The 16,408-nt window shown below is 56.3% G+C and overlaps 1 protein-coding gene across 1 annotated transcript in view; it reads left to right on the top strand.

Annotated features, from left to right (window-relative positions):
• The window catches only part of MINDY4 (MINDY lysine 48 deubiquitinase 4), a gene marked incomplete at its 5' end in the record, with an annotated part of 112,682 nt that overhangs the window by 77,886 nt on the left and 18,388 nt on the right, over nucleotides 1-16,408 (top strand). The window contains 2 exons of the mRNA XM_082661752.1: nucleotides 2,857-2,924; nucleotides 14,199-14,262. Coding sequence (XP_082517878.1) covers nucleotides 2,857-2,924; nucleotides 14,199-14,262 — 132 coding nt within the window. The remainder of the gene's footprint in view (nucleotides 1-2,856; nucleotides 2,925-14,198; nucleotides 14,263-16,408) is intronic.

The raw sequence follows: 16,408 nt of genomic DNA, 5'->3' as shown, positions 1-16,408 counted from the left end.
GGACTGTGGAAAATGCTGGCCTGCGTATAATAATAGTTCTCCACGTTTACACAGACTCCTGGCTTACAGCGGGAGCCTGTGTTCCTTACTTTGTTGCAGTCCCGCGAGTAGGAAGGCACGGCAGTGGGGGAGACAGACCCAGGAAGCGCCGTGGCCTCCCCAGGACAATGTGCAAGTCCAGGGCAGAAGTAGGTAGGCATTTCAGAAGGGGAAACTGCGACTGAGAGAGCTTTGTCACTCCTTGAGGCAACAGACAAGACTGTAGTAGAGCTGTGACAAGGGCACTGGTGGCTCGAGTCCTCCCAGGCCTCTGTCCCCCTGCGCAGGGACATCAGCATTCCTCTTTGCAGTTGTCAGAGCACTTCCACCGACCTGGCCTCATAGGACGTGCAGCGTAACCTAAGGAAACATGCAAGGGAGGTATTTGTTATACTCATTTTGCAAATGGGAAACTGAGGACAACAGAAGTGAAGTGACTGGCCTGAGATCACAGAATTAAGGTGACATTGATTTAAGATTATTGTTGATTCATTCATTCCATTTCTGCTTTCAAAAAACGATTTAAAGGTAATTATTAAAAAAAATGATGTCCTTGGGGTTTTTTCTGTGCTCCAGCCATGGTAAACCTTTGCTCTCTTGCCTCTGGGCCTTTGCATGTACTTCTCCTCCCACCTGGAACAACGTTCCCTTTTCTGATTCCTCCTTGTCCCTTGGGCTTCTGTCTAGACATCACTTCCTCCGGAAAGCCTTCCTTGACGCTCCCTCCTTCCCTAAGCCCTAAGTCTGCATTGAAGGCCCTTCCTGTGTGTTTCCAGGGAACCTTGTTTTTCCCATCGGTGCAGAGCCCCTTCCCCACTTTTTTCAAGTTGCTTATTATTCTCTCTTTCCTGAGTTACTTCTCGTGAGGGCAGATCCGTGTCCACCTTGTTCGCAGGTATAGCTTTAGCAGGGAGCATCCTCTTGGCACAAAAAGGTCAGGCAGTAATTGTTTTTTCTTGAATGACTGACGAATTGAATTATTGGGTGAAAATAAAGACTATATACATATATAATACTTAGAAAATATAAATCTATATTTTAAATTGAAGTATATATAGTTCATTTGCAATATTATATTAGTTGCAGGTGTACAACGTAGTGATTCAATATTTTTATAGATTATACTCCATTTAAAGTTATTATAAAATAATGACTGTATTTCCCTGTGCTGTATAATATGTCCATGTTGCTTATTTATTTTATACATAATAGTTTGTGCCTCTTAATCCCTACCCCTATCCTGCCCCTCCCCCTTTCCCTCTCCCCACTGGTAACCACTGATTTGTTCTCTATATCTGTGAGTCTGTTTCTCTTTTGTTGTATTAATTCATTTGTTTTATTTTTTAGATTCCACATATAAGTGATAACATACAGTATTTGTCTTCCCTTGATAAAGTCTATATTTTGAGGAAAAGAAAAGATAATTTTATCGGAAGTTTGAGCTAAAATAGTTTGAGTAGTTTGAACATCATATTTGGCTCTGAGCTTCCTGGCAGCCAAGGCAAAATGGCAGTATGATAAGTTATATGATTCTCATTGTTCCAGGAAAGTAAGCTTTCTTTTTTAGTTTTAAATTCAAAAAGAAACTGATCACCCCATAAGGAACACTGACTATTGTAACAGGCAGCATCTTCATTACCAATTCCAAAAGTGGAATTGTTGTCCCATAGTGGGATGAGTAAGGCCTTCACACTCATTTGCAGTCGGGAGACGGTGTTCCTTCAGGAAGCAGAAATGACATAGTCCATCCCATTAATCCGTGGCCTGCTGGGCTCACTGGACACATGGGCAGTGAGGACCCAGCATCATACTAACAGCTAACACAGGTGTCAGGCCCTGTTTGAAGTGCTTTACAAGGATGATCTCACTTAATCTTCACAACAACCTCATGAGGATGGGTCCTATTTTTATTGTCTTTGTTTTACAGATGAGGAGATGGGACAGAGAAGTTAAGAAATGTCCCCGTGGTCACATAGCTAGGAGTGGCAAAGCCGGGATGTAAACCCAGGCAGCCAGGCCCCCAGGTTCTGGGCTCCAAACCAGGGTCAAGACTAGGGGAAGATGGGAAGACGAGTGAGGCGCTCCCCAAATTCAAAGGGGTCCCCCAAACCTCAGTAATCAGCATAAATAATATTTTAGTGCAGTAGTTTAAAACTATTAAAATTAATCTCAAACAATCCACAATGAACAAAAAAATTTGAAATGATGGGATCTGCTCTTGCACTTGCCATGCTCACCTCACTGGCACCGCCCCACCCGATTCTCCTCCAACCTGCTCTCTGCTACTCTCTGCCCAGTGCAGTTCTTAGGATCCCTGAGGAGTTAGGGATTTGGAATCAGATGGAGTCCCCTGGATACCCATTGGGCTGCTTGCAAGTTGTGTGACCTTGGGCCAGTCACTCAATTTCTGAGCCCCAGTTTCCTCACATGGCAGAGGGCAGTAATAACAGTATTTATAGCACAGGCCCGGGATAGTTTTAAATGTGATAACGAGAAGCAGACGCTTGCACGGTAGTGGAGGCTGCCCCAGGCCACTGCTGTCCGTGAGCTTCTGGGGCTCGGAGGTCGTGGGGTGCTCCTCGGCGGGCACTGCATCTGCTCCATTGTCACTCGGGCTGGTGTGCCCCTCACCCCTTAGGGAGTCTGGTTAGTGAGACCTGCATGGGATCGGCCATGGGGCTACCTGGCGACCTCTGGGACCTGGCTGGAAGCAGCTGGCTCGGGGTCAGGCTGCTCCCTGGGTCGTGGTCCCCAAGGAAGTGACAGGAGGGAGGTGCACACACTTGCTGGGTTCTCATTCCTCTCTCCTCTTCCCAGTTTGAAGCAGGCCCATATGGATGTGTCCTGCTCACCCTGTCGGCCATCCTGTCCAGGTCCACAGAGCTGTGAGTATCTTCCTCGTTCATTTCCAGGAGCCGGGCTTGTCTGTGTGGTTCACTGCTGCCTCCCCAGAGCGCAGGGCAGAGCTGGGCACGCGGTGGGCGCGTCGTGAGCATGGTTGAATGAAGCAGTGGGCTAGGGGCAGCTGGCTGGACAGGAGAGAGAGAACAGTTACATTCTTTGTACACGTGTGTTCAGTGCTACCTTCTTCTCCGTCTCCCCACGTGTGCTGGGGAGTGCATGGGGTCTGGATCCAAAAGACCCCCCAGAGAGCTTACAGCCTCCCTGGTGTCCCAGCGGCACTGCAGTGGGCGCGTACTTGAGCACACACGTGGACTCCCCTGAGACGTGTGCGGGGACATAAGAACTGGGAGATGACTGAGGGCCCCGTGAACTTGCTGTAGGCCAAGGCAGTCCCGAAGGCTTCCAGGTCCGTGTGTGGGGCCAACCCTGAGGGGCTGAGTGTGCCGTGGGGCTTTGGAGGCCGGCGGAGCAGGGAGTCTGGGTCCCCGGCTCGGACTCCATGCTTCCTTATCAAACGCGGCCTCCCGGGCTGCCCGAGAACTGGAGTTCCGCTATCACCCTCATTCCCTGGGAGCTTTCTCGGCCTCTTTTCTGTACTTGTCACCTGGGCATTATGTCACTAGGGAGGGTAGCAGATTAACAGCACATTAACAGGTTTGTAAAGTACAATCGATTGCCCCATCCACTTCCCAGCAGAGCGCGGACCCCAGAGGGCATGGAGACCGGGGGAATGAATTTGCACTTTGCAGGGGTGCGTGGTGTTGGGGAAGATTTGGGAACAGCTCTGAGCAGGCGGGCCCTGGGAACTGGGGAGGCAGAAAGAGTAGCCATGGGGAGCCCAGGCTGGGGAGGCGCGGCAGAAGGAGACGCTCGCCCCCCACTCCCGGTCCTGGGCGGGCCCTGTCCGAGTTCCCCGTGGCCTCTGGTGCGGCTGGGAGGAGGAGGGCAGGGGCTCTGCAGCCTCGTGCTGCTAGCCTGCCTGCTGCTCGCTGTTCCTGACCTTATTAAATGCATGTGTGTGCACTTTCTAATGGCATTTTCCTTCTAATCCTGCCATAATGATATGATTCATTCCTGGCCGGGCTCACGTGCACGGCGACCGTAAGCCGCCCTGCCTTCTCCCCAGGCCTGGGTTTGCTAATCCCTGGGCTGACGGGCGTGTGGGTGAGCCCCTTGAGCTCCCTGAGGGGAAGCTGAGCTCTCAGGAGGGCCAGGCCCTTTTGCAGTCCTCTTGGCCTCAGTTTCCCCATCTGTATGGGGGCTTCTTGGCTCTGAGGGTCAAGGTCTCTGTGCTCAGTGTCTCTGCTCTGGGTGCCACGGGGCTCGTCAGGGGCCGGGCACCCTGTTCACATGCACACTCCTTAGGGAGCTGCTCTGGCAGCCCTGCCCATCTGAGGGGCCTCCGGGGCCCCACGTCCAGGCTGTGCTTCACGTTGTCCAGAGCTGGAGCACTGGGGCTGTTTCTGCCGCCTCCCCGCCCTGTCCAACCAAGCCACGCAGGGGTCAGTCCCTGCCTAGGTCGTGGCACCTGTGGGGCATCTGTGTCGGGGAGGCTACCTCGCTGGACCTGCACAGCTTCTTGCCCATGGGCCTGGGCACAGCACAGTGCTGCCGTGCCCCTCCCCCTCCACCAGTCACAGACACACACGCACACAGAGACACACAGATACACACAGACGGACACGGGCACAAAGAGACATACATAGACACAGAAACAGACATACACAGATATACACAGAGACACATGGATACACACACAGACACACACAACACTGTGGGTGTCCCCTCCTTCCCCTTGTCCCCAGAGAGAGTATATAAAGACAGTCTCTCCTGCTTAGGGCCCCCGAGGACCTTCCCTGGGTCCTGGAGGCCAGTGGTTCCGAAGCCTCCCAGGGCAGCTATGGGCAGCCTGGCCCCTGCTCCCAGGAGGACCTGCACAGAGACCTTCTTTAGCGTTGGCCCCGGCAGTGCTTTGGTGGGAGTTGTCTTACTCCTGTGGCCTCCCTTTCCCTTCTTCTAAGAAGACAGCATAGAGAACATTCTCATCGGCAGTAAGAAGGAGAGCAACCAGCATCTAGTAAGCTTCCTGTGTGCCAGAGCCTTTGCTGTAGCATTTTACCCGAGACGCATATAATCCCCGCGGCAACCCCGTTAAGGGTCACTAGTGCGATCACCATCACCATCTCTGTCTTTCAGGTGAGGAAGCGAGGCTCTGAGAGGCGAGTGACTTGCCCCAAAGTCACACAGCTCAACCCAGGCAGCCTGGTCCCAGACGGGGTTCTCTGGGCTTGCTGTTTAAGGACCTGAACTTGGGAGTAAAACAGACTTGGTTTCAGGCCTGACTCCAAACTCCTTTGAGCTTGAGTTTCTTACTCTGTAAAATGAGGATGATAATTCCTGCCTCACAAGATTAAATGAAGAAATACATGTCGTGTGCTTGGCAGGGCTCTGGGCGGGTGGCAGGCCTCGGATGCTGGCCGCTGCTGGTCCCACCCTCTCCCAGCTGTTCTCAGGAGCCTCTTGTGCCCCGTGCTGTCCTGTCTTGCCCTCAGTCTTGGCTTGGTGCCTCGTGGTGGAGACATGGCCACAGGGATGTCCTGCAATGGGTGATGGGTCCTCCCTGGTGCCAGGAGACCGCTCTTAGGGGGAAGCCCCAGTTCCGCAAACACAGCTTAAAAACCACAGGACCAGGCGATCCCAAGGGCCTTCCTGCTCTGGGGTCCAGTTTTAGCTTTGCTGAACCCTTTGATACCATTTCAGGGTGATCCTGTGCTACTTTGGGCAGTCGAACACATGACCTGGTAGCCCAAAAAAGAGAGCAAGTCTCTCAAATCACATGCTGTCCGGCCAGGAGAAGCGGAGCTGGGGGAGGAGGGGCTGGGAAACGCAGCCGAACACGGTGTGAGTATGTGTGCGTTTGTGGCAGGCGTGTGTGGACGGGAGATGGGTGAGTCTGAGGGGCTGGGTGCGAGATGACGTGGGGTTTGGTGGTTGTGTCTGAGATCGTGCGAAGGGTGACTTGATTGTGTGTGTGCGTGAGCGTGAGTCTGACTGAGCGCATGGCCGTCCCTCCCTCCTAGCAAGGCTCTGAGACTCATGCCTGAGGCCCAGGGGCAGCTGTCACAACAGAGTCCTTGCCTCCTGTCCACGGGCTGTCCCCCAGCCCTGGGTGGAGCCAGGGTGAGGGCGCCATGGGCAGACACAAATGCAGCAGGGTGCAGCCTGGCCACTTCACCCTCAGAGGCTGAAAGAACAGTGGCGAAGCTGGCCTTCGAGTTTTGCTCGCCCCAGGCTGGGTGCAAAGGCTTGAGAAGGTTTCCTTATTTTCTGCTTGGTTGCAAGCCATCTATTTTCCTTCCTAAGATCTCGAATTGCTTACGGTAAATCTCATACAGGCTTTCATGTCCTCCTAGTTCCCCTGCTTTCCAAACCGCATGGCCCAGAACTTTCCCCAGCGCATTCTCACAAGCCCCAAGGATGCCCAAGTATCTGGGGTCAAGGCCAGCTCCGAGCCAGCCCTGCACAGCGCAGTGCAGGGGTGGGCCAGCCCCTCGGCACAGGGGAGGGCTCGGGCGCTGCCCCCCACCGCCACCCCGGGTGACTTAGGCCTGGGCGGTGAGAGGAGACCGCTCGGGAAGAAAAGCTTTTCGTTCAGTAGACCTTTGGCATTCATTACAGTGGCGACTCTGGATGCCCAAGGGCAATCTTGAAAGTCCAAAATAGGCGGTACTTTGTCATTTGCCGAAGTGATTTTTGAGCAGCACGGGCCAGGTACTGGGGGCTTGGAGAAGCCTCCGCACCACGTGGCTCTGTGTTCTTTGTAACCTTCTCCAGCAGGGGAAAAACAACAACACAGTGAAACAGCCTTGAACTGAAAGCCAGCCGTGAGTGTCGGTCAGGCGAAGGCAAGTGACGGAAGCACAGTTCTTAGCCGGTGTAAGCAGAAAACAATGCAATTAATTGATTCATATCAAAAGCCCGGGGCTTTGGGAGTGGCTGGGTCCGGGAACGCAGACAGTCTTTGGGACTTGGTGTCCCCCATTCTGTCTCTTCTCTCTTCTTTGCTCTGTCTCTGTCGTGTTCTCGGGGGGGCCTCCCGCACGGCGGGCTCCAGGGACCCTTTTCTCGGGCTGCCGCTGTTCCTGATGCCTCACGGTGGCCAGGCCCAGGCCACAGCCATTGTGGGGCAGGTGAGACTCAGGGGCTCCCCCGGAAGGTGGTCAAAACCCCCAGGGACCTACCACACTGGCTGGGGAAGGGCCGGGCTGCGTAGTCAGGAACTGGAGGTATGAGACGTATCAGGGAGCCGAGAGCAGGCCTGAACTCGGGGGTGAGTCAGGTCTGGGCCTGACGGAGGCCCTGCAGGCCACTCAGAAGCGGAGAGAAGCAGTGACGAAGCTCCCAGCGCACCTCAGGGAGGCTGGGCAGGCCGGTGGATGGCAGCGTAAGGGTGCGAGCAGGGGGCTGTTCAGGTTGAGAAGCCCAGGCTTTTGGTGGCCCTAGCTGTGCTGTGCTGGGGGAAGGAGAAGACAGGAGACGTGTCAGCGTTCTCCTCCACCCTCCTGTCGCACCCCCTAAACTCCCCCAGCCCAGGATAGGAGGTGCACACGGAACTGCCCAGGCCGGGTACCCTGGCTCGATACGGACAACAACTGCTTTGTAGCCCTGAACGGCGCCTGGCCTTTCTCCCCTGGGTCTTCCAGGTGGGATGCGGGAGACCGGGCAGGATGGTAAATGGCCCTCCCTTCCGACATGCCAGGCTCTTTGGACTATAGCCGGAAGACAGGAGGAGAGGAACTTTCTCAATGAACTCCAAGTCGCCTGTAACCTGGACTTGGATTCTGGTGGAGGCCGTGCTAGTGAGCGCTTTCAGCAGACTTGTCTGAGGAGGCCGTGGTGGTGGGTGGGAGGCAGACCCAAAGGGCTTGCTGGTACCTTTGTCATCGGAAGCAGCAGATGCTCCACCCAGACCCCACTTCCTTCGACTGACCTTCCTTCCTCGCCCAGGTTCCTTTTCTGGGGGCCCCCAGCTCCTGTGCAGTGAGCGGAGCTCCATCCTATAGCTCTCCAGCTGGCTCCCCCAACCCGAGGAAGGCAGTTGCTGGAGGCCCAGCCTCATCTGGAGGCGGAGGAGAGAGGGAGGGGCCCTGGGCCCCAGCGGGTGCACAGCAAACGGGCCCCTAATGGTGTGAGCCTGCCCATACCCAGGCCTGTGGAACGGCCTCCAGAAGCTGGGTCCCAGGCTGTGTTTGAAGGCAGGCAGAAGCAAGTGTCCTGCCCAGGCAGCTGAGGCTGGCCTGGAACAGCGCACCCCAGGGTTTGGGGGCTGCCAGCAACCCAAGGGACAGGCCCATAGGCCCGGGACCATCATCCCATTCTGCAGCCGTGGAGACCAAGGTTCTGAGAATTAAGGGCAGGTTGGCGCACGGCTGACACCATCACCCGAGTCTCCTGTGCCTGCATCTCCCATCCCGGGCTAGGGGAGGAGTGACAGGCGCTGGTCAGCTGTGTCTGCCCACTTAGAGGGAGAATGGGAAACAGGGCCCCAGGGAGTCCCAGACCAAACTGGCGCTTGTCCACCTCATTTCAGCCGGCATAGTCTGGTCCCAGGCTGTGGAGGTGGCAAGTCACGGCCCGTGAGTGCCAGTGGGGCGTGGCTGAGGGCAGCGGGTCTGCGCATAGACAGAGCTGGAGGGCTGGATGCAGAGAAGGGCGACCAAGCCCAGGCCACGCCGGGGTTAGTGGCAGAGCCGGGAGGGTCTCCTGATGCTCGGCGCATCTAGCACCCCTGTCCACTCACCCCAGAGCTGTACGTACCTCCTTGTTCCACGAAGGGCTTGCTCAGGTGCCCAGGTAGAGAGGACAGGCCTCAGGAGGTGGGAGAGGTCGTTAACCTTTTTTTTTTTTTAACATCTTTATTGGAGTATAATTGCTTTACAATGGTGTGTTAGTTTCTGCTCTATAACAAGTGAATCAGCTATACGTATACATATATCCCCATATCTCCTCCCTCGCGCGCCTCCCTCCCACCCTGCCCATCCCACCCAAGCCACTAACCTTTTGAAAGAATCTTTTGTTCCAGGCCAGCCTCAGCCGTTTGGGTGGGAATCTTGCTTCTGCCTGCCTCCAAACAAGGCCTGGGACCCAGCTTCCGGAAGCCGTTCCGCAGGGCTGGGTTTGGGCGGGCTCACATCATTTAGGGCCCATTTGCTGTGCACCTGCAGGGTTAGGGCCCAGTTCTGGGCACCATGGGGCCAGACGGACACAACATAACCCAGGCCCTCCAAGTCCTTGCTACCTGGAGGGGCAAGGCTGGCACCCGAAAAGCAGGGGATGGGCGCTCTTAGGAAGGGGATGTCTGCAGGGAGATGGGGCACATCTCTCTGGGGCAAGGGAGGTGTCCCTTTGTGGAGGAGGTGACAGCAGGGCTCTGAGCGTCATGTGGGAAGGGTTGCGGCAGGCAGCAAGAACGTAGAGCAGGCGAAGGCTAGCAGAGGGGTTTTTGCGGGGAAGGGCTCCTCGAGGCGCGGTTGGAAGGAAGGTGCCGGCACGTGGAAGAGGACTGGGGGAGGTGAGGTAGAAGGCAGTGGGGGAAGGGCTTGGGCATCTCTGCTTCCTCTTCCTTCCTCCAGGCAGGTCCCTCTCTCTCCATCCACTCTCCTTGCCCTGCTTCCTGGGTCCCCTTCCTCTTTAGGGCCCGTGCCTGCAGAATGGAAATAATACCCGTGCCCTCTAACCTGTGGAGCTGTCTGCAGTTTGCAAGGCCTTTTTATGGCCTCAGCCCTTATTGCAACGGCTCTTTGAGGTGGTTATTGTTGCCTCTATCAGGGGATGACACACCCAAGGCTCAGAGGTAGAAAGAAATTTGCCAAAGGTCACACAGCGCAGGTGGCAGAGGGGGCCTGACACCCAGGTATTCTGACTCATTGTCCGTTCCCTGTCGACGTTTCTGAGAAAACAGTCGATATCTGGCCACATCCAAATCCTTTTCAGATATTCATGGCCACAGTTCAATCGCTGGGAGCGGAGACTCCATTTATTCTGGGTTTTTGGCCGTGATACGAATGGTGGAGGTTGCAGGAATCATGACCTCTCAGTCATTGTTTTGTTGTTGTTGTTGTTGTTGCTGGTATCGCAGGAAAAAGGAAGTTACATTTACCAAATGTCAAATGCTTTATCTAGTTCATCTCATTCAGTTCTCACAGCAATCTGTAATAGAAGGAGGCGTCTTCATACCCATTTTACAGGTGGGGAAACAGGCTCAGAGAGGGGAGCAACCGGTAAGCGGCAGCAGCTGGATTTGAATCCCAGGCTCTCTGACGTCAGAGCCCACGTTCTCTTAGTTGTTCCACAGCTGTCCTTTCGCTGTTGATATTGTCCTCGAGAGTCAGTAGAAGTCCCACGGAACAATGGGTGATTGTTCCTGGAGGCTGCTGCAGGTGGCAGGGAGTGCAGTGGAAGGTGCAGTCTCTGGGGGAGGGTGTCCTGAGAGGGACAGGCAGGAGCTGACCCAGTGGAATGTGGTGGTGCCCCGGGCCTGGTGCCCTAGAGGTCAGGTGGAGGGGAGGTGGCTGGTTGGGTCCTCCCCGGTTAATTACCAGTTAGTTTAGGCATGATGTTTTAGATATCAGAGTCGTGGACCAGGCACACTTGTGCACGTCCTGGAAGGTCCCCGGAGACTCTGGTTTTATAAATGAAGACACAGGCTGAGAGCGAGGTGTTGACTTGCCCGAGGTCACTCGGCCAAGTCCAGGACTGAGCTGACCATTGACCCCTCCTCTTGTGGACACTGATTTTAGGTGAATTTTGGCTGTAGACCAGAGCCATATGTGTAGGCCACTTGGACATATTTTCCTTCTTATTCAGAAACTTCTGCACAAAATGCCCAGATTCATATGTTCAGTCGTGTGTTGGGGAAGCTTCAGAGGGAAGGGACAAGCTGTGTCCCAGCCGGGGAGGGTGGGGACCAGGACTGGGGCTTCAGGGCTCAGGGACCTGCCTAGAGCTGGCCGGCCAGGTTGGCTATCACGTGTTTCAGGCCACCCCAGACAGTGTGATGTTGGTGCCAGGGACAGTCCCTGACTCTGTGTGACCACAAGTCCCTTCTCCTTTATGGGCCTCAGTTTCCCCATCAGTAGAACAGAGATGGCCGCTCTTGCCCGCTGACCGCACAAGACTTCAGGGAGGACAGTGTCGCTGAAAGCGTCGAGGCCGCAGACTCTGCAGAATCGAGGCTCGGGCGCTGTGAGCCGCTCAGGGTCAGAACCTCTGCCCCTCTGAGCCCTGTGCCAGAGGGCAGGCGGGACAGAGGCAGTGGAGTTCTAGGACCGGCTTCAGCCTGAATGTGGGCTGGCACCTGTCACTAGCCCTGGGCCAGCTGTGTCCTTTCTCTGGCCATCCATTCTCCCGTCTGCAAAATGCTGGGCCCCGGAGGCTCTGCCAGCCCTGACGTCCTCTTTGTTCCGTTTCTTGGTGCAGCGCAGTGTCTCTGGGACCTCCCGACGCGGGCAGAGCTGGGAGAAGCCGTCCTTGCTGGCATCCTGGGCAGAGCCCCTTCCTCTGTCAGTGGGTGGACTGGACACGCCCAGGGTCAGGGTCAGGCTGTCGCCCGAGACCATTGGTCCAGGTTCTGGCCCTTGGCTTCCAGAATGCTGAGGAGGCTGGCGGCAGGGCCGCCAGGGCCAAGCCCTTCCTCGTAAGTTTCCACGCCCTGGGCATGTCCACTCAGGCTCCCCGCACTCTGTGCCTCCTGCAGTCTAAGATCCAGGCAAGGCCCTGTTCCCTAAAGTGTTCCCCAGTGCGGGCCAGTCTCAGGGGCAGACTTCATCAGGCCCTGGCTCCCCCTCACCCAGCCTGGTGCCTGGGTCCTCGGGCTCTGCAGACCTCTTCCGGGGCCCAGTGTTGTCCAGCTCCCAGGAGGACTGTGGAAGGAATAAGCTGCTCTTTAGACTGGAATGGTCAGTCCCAGGGGAGGGCCCATCACAGCTTGTAGCTCAGAAGCCCAGAAAGTAGGAACCTCAGAGCTCAGGCAGCCCCTCCGTGGATTCAGCCCCTGCTCCCAGGACACTGCCTGCCCTTGTGCAAGTCCCGCATGTTGCAGAAGGGGAGACTGAGCCCCAGCGAGGAGAGGTCTGTGGCCACACGGCAAGACAGGGCTAGAACTCTGGTCTGGTGATGGCCCCACCGTGTGAATCGCCTCCTCTCTGGGGCAGAGCAGAAGCCGCTGTTTCTTTGCTCTAGGATTCCTCACACTCAGCTCTCCAGGGATTTCCCCTAGATCGAGGTCTGGGCATCTAGATTTGCCAAAGTTGTAAATCTCTTAAGCCATAAGCCGCTCCTTGGCGTCTCCCGAATGCTCTAGTATGAAATACAGATGTTCCTCCTTTTTAAGATCTGAGCCTACTTCTGAATTTCCCATCGTGTTTGCACCTAAGGATGCAATTACCATTTCCTCCTATTGTCCTTTCTGCCCGTCCCTCTGCTCTCAGCTGACGCAGGCGCTCAAACCCGCTGGGTGAACACGAGGCTGTGAGAAGATCAGACTGCTTCTGAAAGCTTCGGGGTGGCTTGGGGCCAGCGATCCTTATCAGTCCACCCAGGGCCCCTCGGAGGCTATTTTCTTCCCTTCAGAAGATGCCTGTATATATGCCGCAGGGAGCGTTTCCATCAATTCTTCTGCCCAAGCCAGTGCCAGCCACACGCCGGCCTCGCCCATTTGTCCCCCATCCCCCCAGCTGGCCCCTTCCCAGGCCCGCTGGGTCGTTTCTGGAAGGCCAGCCTCAGGCCCTTCCTGAGGACCCCCAGCCTCCGTGGTTCTCGGCTGGGCCCTGCACTGTCAACCCAGCCCGTCTTCTCGTGTGGACCACGAACCGTCCCTGTTCGGCCACAGTTAGTAAAATCCACAAGAGAGCGTTTCTGCTGTGGAGTCGTGGAGCTTGAGTTTCTAAGCTCGTTTGGGACCAGAGTGCATGTTTTAGGTTTGTGGACTTATGGCAGATTGAGATTGAAAGCATAAAAGTGAGGCCAGTTTTTTCTTCTCTTCCACTAAAAGGAAAAACAAACGTCGTGATCGCTTGCCTCTTCCTACCTCTGGGCCACCCCTGGGTGCTCTCTTTGGGGTGCAGATGTAGCCCATGCTGGGTGGGCAGCAGTGGGGTGAGCCGGCTCCCGGGCCTCACATCACCCCCCCTGGCGTTACCTCTCTGGGCTTCTTTCCATGTCTGTAAAATAAAGTAATTCCTGCTTCACTGGGTGGCTGGAGCCTTGAAATGCTGTCCTCTGAGTGCGGTGGGAGCTCCTTTCCTATTACCCGTCTGTCCCACGGCTCTGCTCAACAATAATGCTTGGTCTCCCGAGGGATTTCCTTTGGGGTAAAAGGAATAATAATGTCCTAATGGTGGGCTTTCTAGACGGTAGGATGGTTTTGAGATTTGGGGGCAGGGGGCTTGCCTCCTGGTGCTGGCCTCACATGTGACGGGGCCATTGCTGACCTGACACTGCACCGTTCTGCCCCCCAGTAGCATACAGCCCTAGAAATCTCTTTCTTTCAGTTTGGTGGGGTTTCTTTTGGCAAAGGGGCTTTTCACCTTGTGCCCTTAGGGGGACCCCATTCTGAAGGTGGAGCCACAGAGGTGATCTAGGGTCGGGGGGAACACAGGCCTCGGAGACTGGCAGCTAGATCCCCTGCCAGCTCCATCGCCCACGAGCTGAATGCCCTGGGCACGTCAGTTCTTCTCGGAGCCTTGGTTTTTCTCTCAGTGTTTAGGGAATAATAGTTGTACTCGGCCTGGTACAGGGTCTGTGCCCAGGTGGCGGCAGCTGTTGTTTCAGGACTCCAGGAGGCGTTAGAGGCCGTTCCTCCCATTTAACCGACTTGCAGACCGAGGACTGGAGGTGGCAGGGGATGGCCCAGTCCCCACTCTTAGTAAGCGACAGTAGGAGTGTGAATGCAGGACGTGGATTCCAAACCCAGCGCCCTTTCTGCTGTGGCATGCTTCCATCACGAACCTCTGGTGTCTGCCGAGGGTCTGCCATGGCCCTCTGCAGGCCAGAGTGGAGGCCACTGCCCAGAGCAGAGTGAGCTCCGGACTCCAGCCCCAGGGAGGGCACAGAGCACAGAGGCTCAGGTTCCCGCCAAATCCGGGATTTGGGGCCTCCGCCTGGAACCCGAGGGGAGGCCCTGGCCACCCTCGAGGTTTGCCCGGATCCTGAATCAGGCAGAGGTGTGCTAACAGCCCTTTTTTCTTGCTCTCCAGTGTCCGCCAGGACTTCGACGTCCCCACCAGCCACCTGATTGGAGCACACGGATACTGCACGCAGGTCAGGGCCGCAGTGGGGCGTGGGGTGGTCAGGCGCTTCTTTCCCTTCCTCTTGCCTTCTGTCTTTGCCCCTGCCAGCACTCCCCAAGCAGCTTTCGTGTTCCGCCTCTGCTGGGCTTCTTCCTCACGGAGACCTAGAGAGGGAACTCAGGTTAACTTCTGTTTCTGGAGTTTGCTGTACCCGATCTGTGTGCCCGGAGCTGCAGGAGGTTCAAGAGAGGCAGAGCCAGGTGCTGCCCAGCCCGGAGCCCCGGCATAGGCTGGGAGCCCCAGGCCCAGCTGCGGGGACGACGGCCATGGCGCCCTACGATTGTACAGCACGTGGTCTTTATGACCACCCACCCCTCTGCATCTTCACAAAGGGGCCCTCAAGTGGCTTCGTGGAGGGCAGGGGGTCCCTTAGCACAACTGCTTGTCATCGATCCTCCCAGTCACCCGGTGGCACAAGGAAAGGGATCTGTTTCAGATCCTATCAGCGAGTGTCGGGACTGGAGCCAGATGCTACACATGACTACGGTCTGAGCCCTTCTCTGCATGGCAAGGCCTCCTGAGCGGCCAGCGGGCCACAGTTAAATCTGACCCTCAGTGCATCTGGGGGCGTCGTGTGTAGCACAGACAGGCTGAGCGGAGCTTCTCTGGTTGCTGGGCCCAGCTGAGGACCCAGTTGTCCTAGGGGTCCTGGCTCACTTGTGCCAGTCCTGAAAACATACCTGGGCACCGTGCAAGGGCCCGCTTGGGGCCTGTGGTTTGTCCAAGGCACCCGAGGAGATGTGAGGTTGCCTGCTGCTTACCCCCCAGAGAAAGGTTTCAGGCTGAGCGACGGCCAGTGGTGGTCCAGCTCCTGCTCTGGGTGCCTGCGCTCCCCGTGGGAGCTTCCTGACGCGCTGTCGGAGAGCACTGTGACCCAGGGGTGGGCAGTTAAGCAGCGTACAGAGTGCAGAACACAGTCTGGGGCTGGATTCTGAGCTGTGTTGGCAGTTCCACTTGCGGCATGAGCTGGAGCGACTTTCTTCCCCTCCCCGAACCTCGGTCTCCTCATGTGTAGAATGAAGCATTTGGACTAGATCGGTGCTTCTTAAACCTTGATTGTGCACGCGAGTCCCGCAGAGTCTTGCTGAAGAGCAGGCTGAGGTTCCGTGGGCCCGGGCTAGGGCCTGAGGTTTTGGATTTCTAACGGGCTTCCAGGAAGGGTGATGCGGCTGGTCCCTGGACTACACTTTGAGTAGTGAGGAACCAGATGACCGCTAAGCTTTGCCACTGTGTGATTTTGAGTCTAGGGGCAGGGAGCGTCCTGTCACTATTTCTCCCCCAATTTTGAGGAGGCTTCCTGCTCTGAGGAAGGTTTTGAGACACACCCCAGATGGGCAGCAGGACCTTTTCTCCCCCTTGAAAACCCGCTGGGAGCCCTTGAATGTGTCTGAAGAAGGCCATGCCTTTCTTAGGCAGCCGCTGGCCCTGAGGTGCAGTATCTCAGAGCAGACATTTCCTCCAAATTCTTTCTCGCTTCCTCTGCAAGAACACAATGAGGCCCCCTCGGTATCTCCCTCCAATGAGGGCCCCTCTGCGGCCATCAGAGGGGCCTCTTTTACTGCCTCTGGGGCAGGGATCCTGGGGTTGACGGAGGGGTTTATTAACCTGCGCATCACTCTCACAGTTCCGGGGAAAACACTTCTGTGAACTCTGCCCTCCAGAGTTTATGGTGGGCAAGGGCTGTTATGGCCATTCCCACGTACCATGGAGGAGATTCCTGCGGGCTGGCCTCACGCACGCGCCAGCCCTGGCAGAAGGAGTTAGAAGCTCCTGCCCCAGCGCTAAGGCTGGGCTCCCGTGTATCCTTCCTTAGCAGGGCAGCGCGTGCTTAGCGGTTGCCCTCCGTTTTGAATCTTTGGCTGGCCAGGTGGTACCCTGAGGGTAACAAGTGAGGGGAGAGGGAAGGGACACCAGAAAGGGAGCCGGAAAGTGAGGGTGGGAGTGCGGCGCTGTCACTAAGCAGCTGTGTGGCCTGGGCAAATCCCGTCCCAGCTGCGAGCCTGTTTCCGCATTCCTGACGGGAGGTTGGAGCCCTAGATGCTCTGCTTGAGGAAGGGCCCTTGCAGCCAACCCAGTGCCGGAGGCACTGGCTAAAGGAGATGGCCGAGAGTCAGAGC

This window comes from Grampus griseus, assembly GCF_964374135.1.
Source record: "Grampus griseus genome assembly, chromosome: 9".
NCBI classification, from domain to species: Eukaryota; Metazoa; Chordata; class Mammalia; order Artiodactyla; family Delphinidae; genus Grampus; species Grampus griseus.
This window is presented reverse-complemented; position numbering and strand designations above follow the sequence as displayed.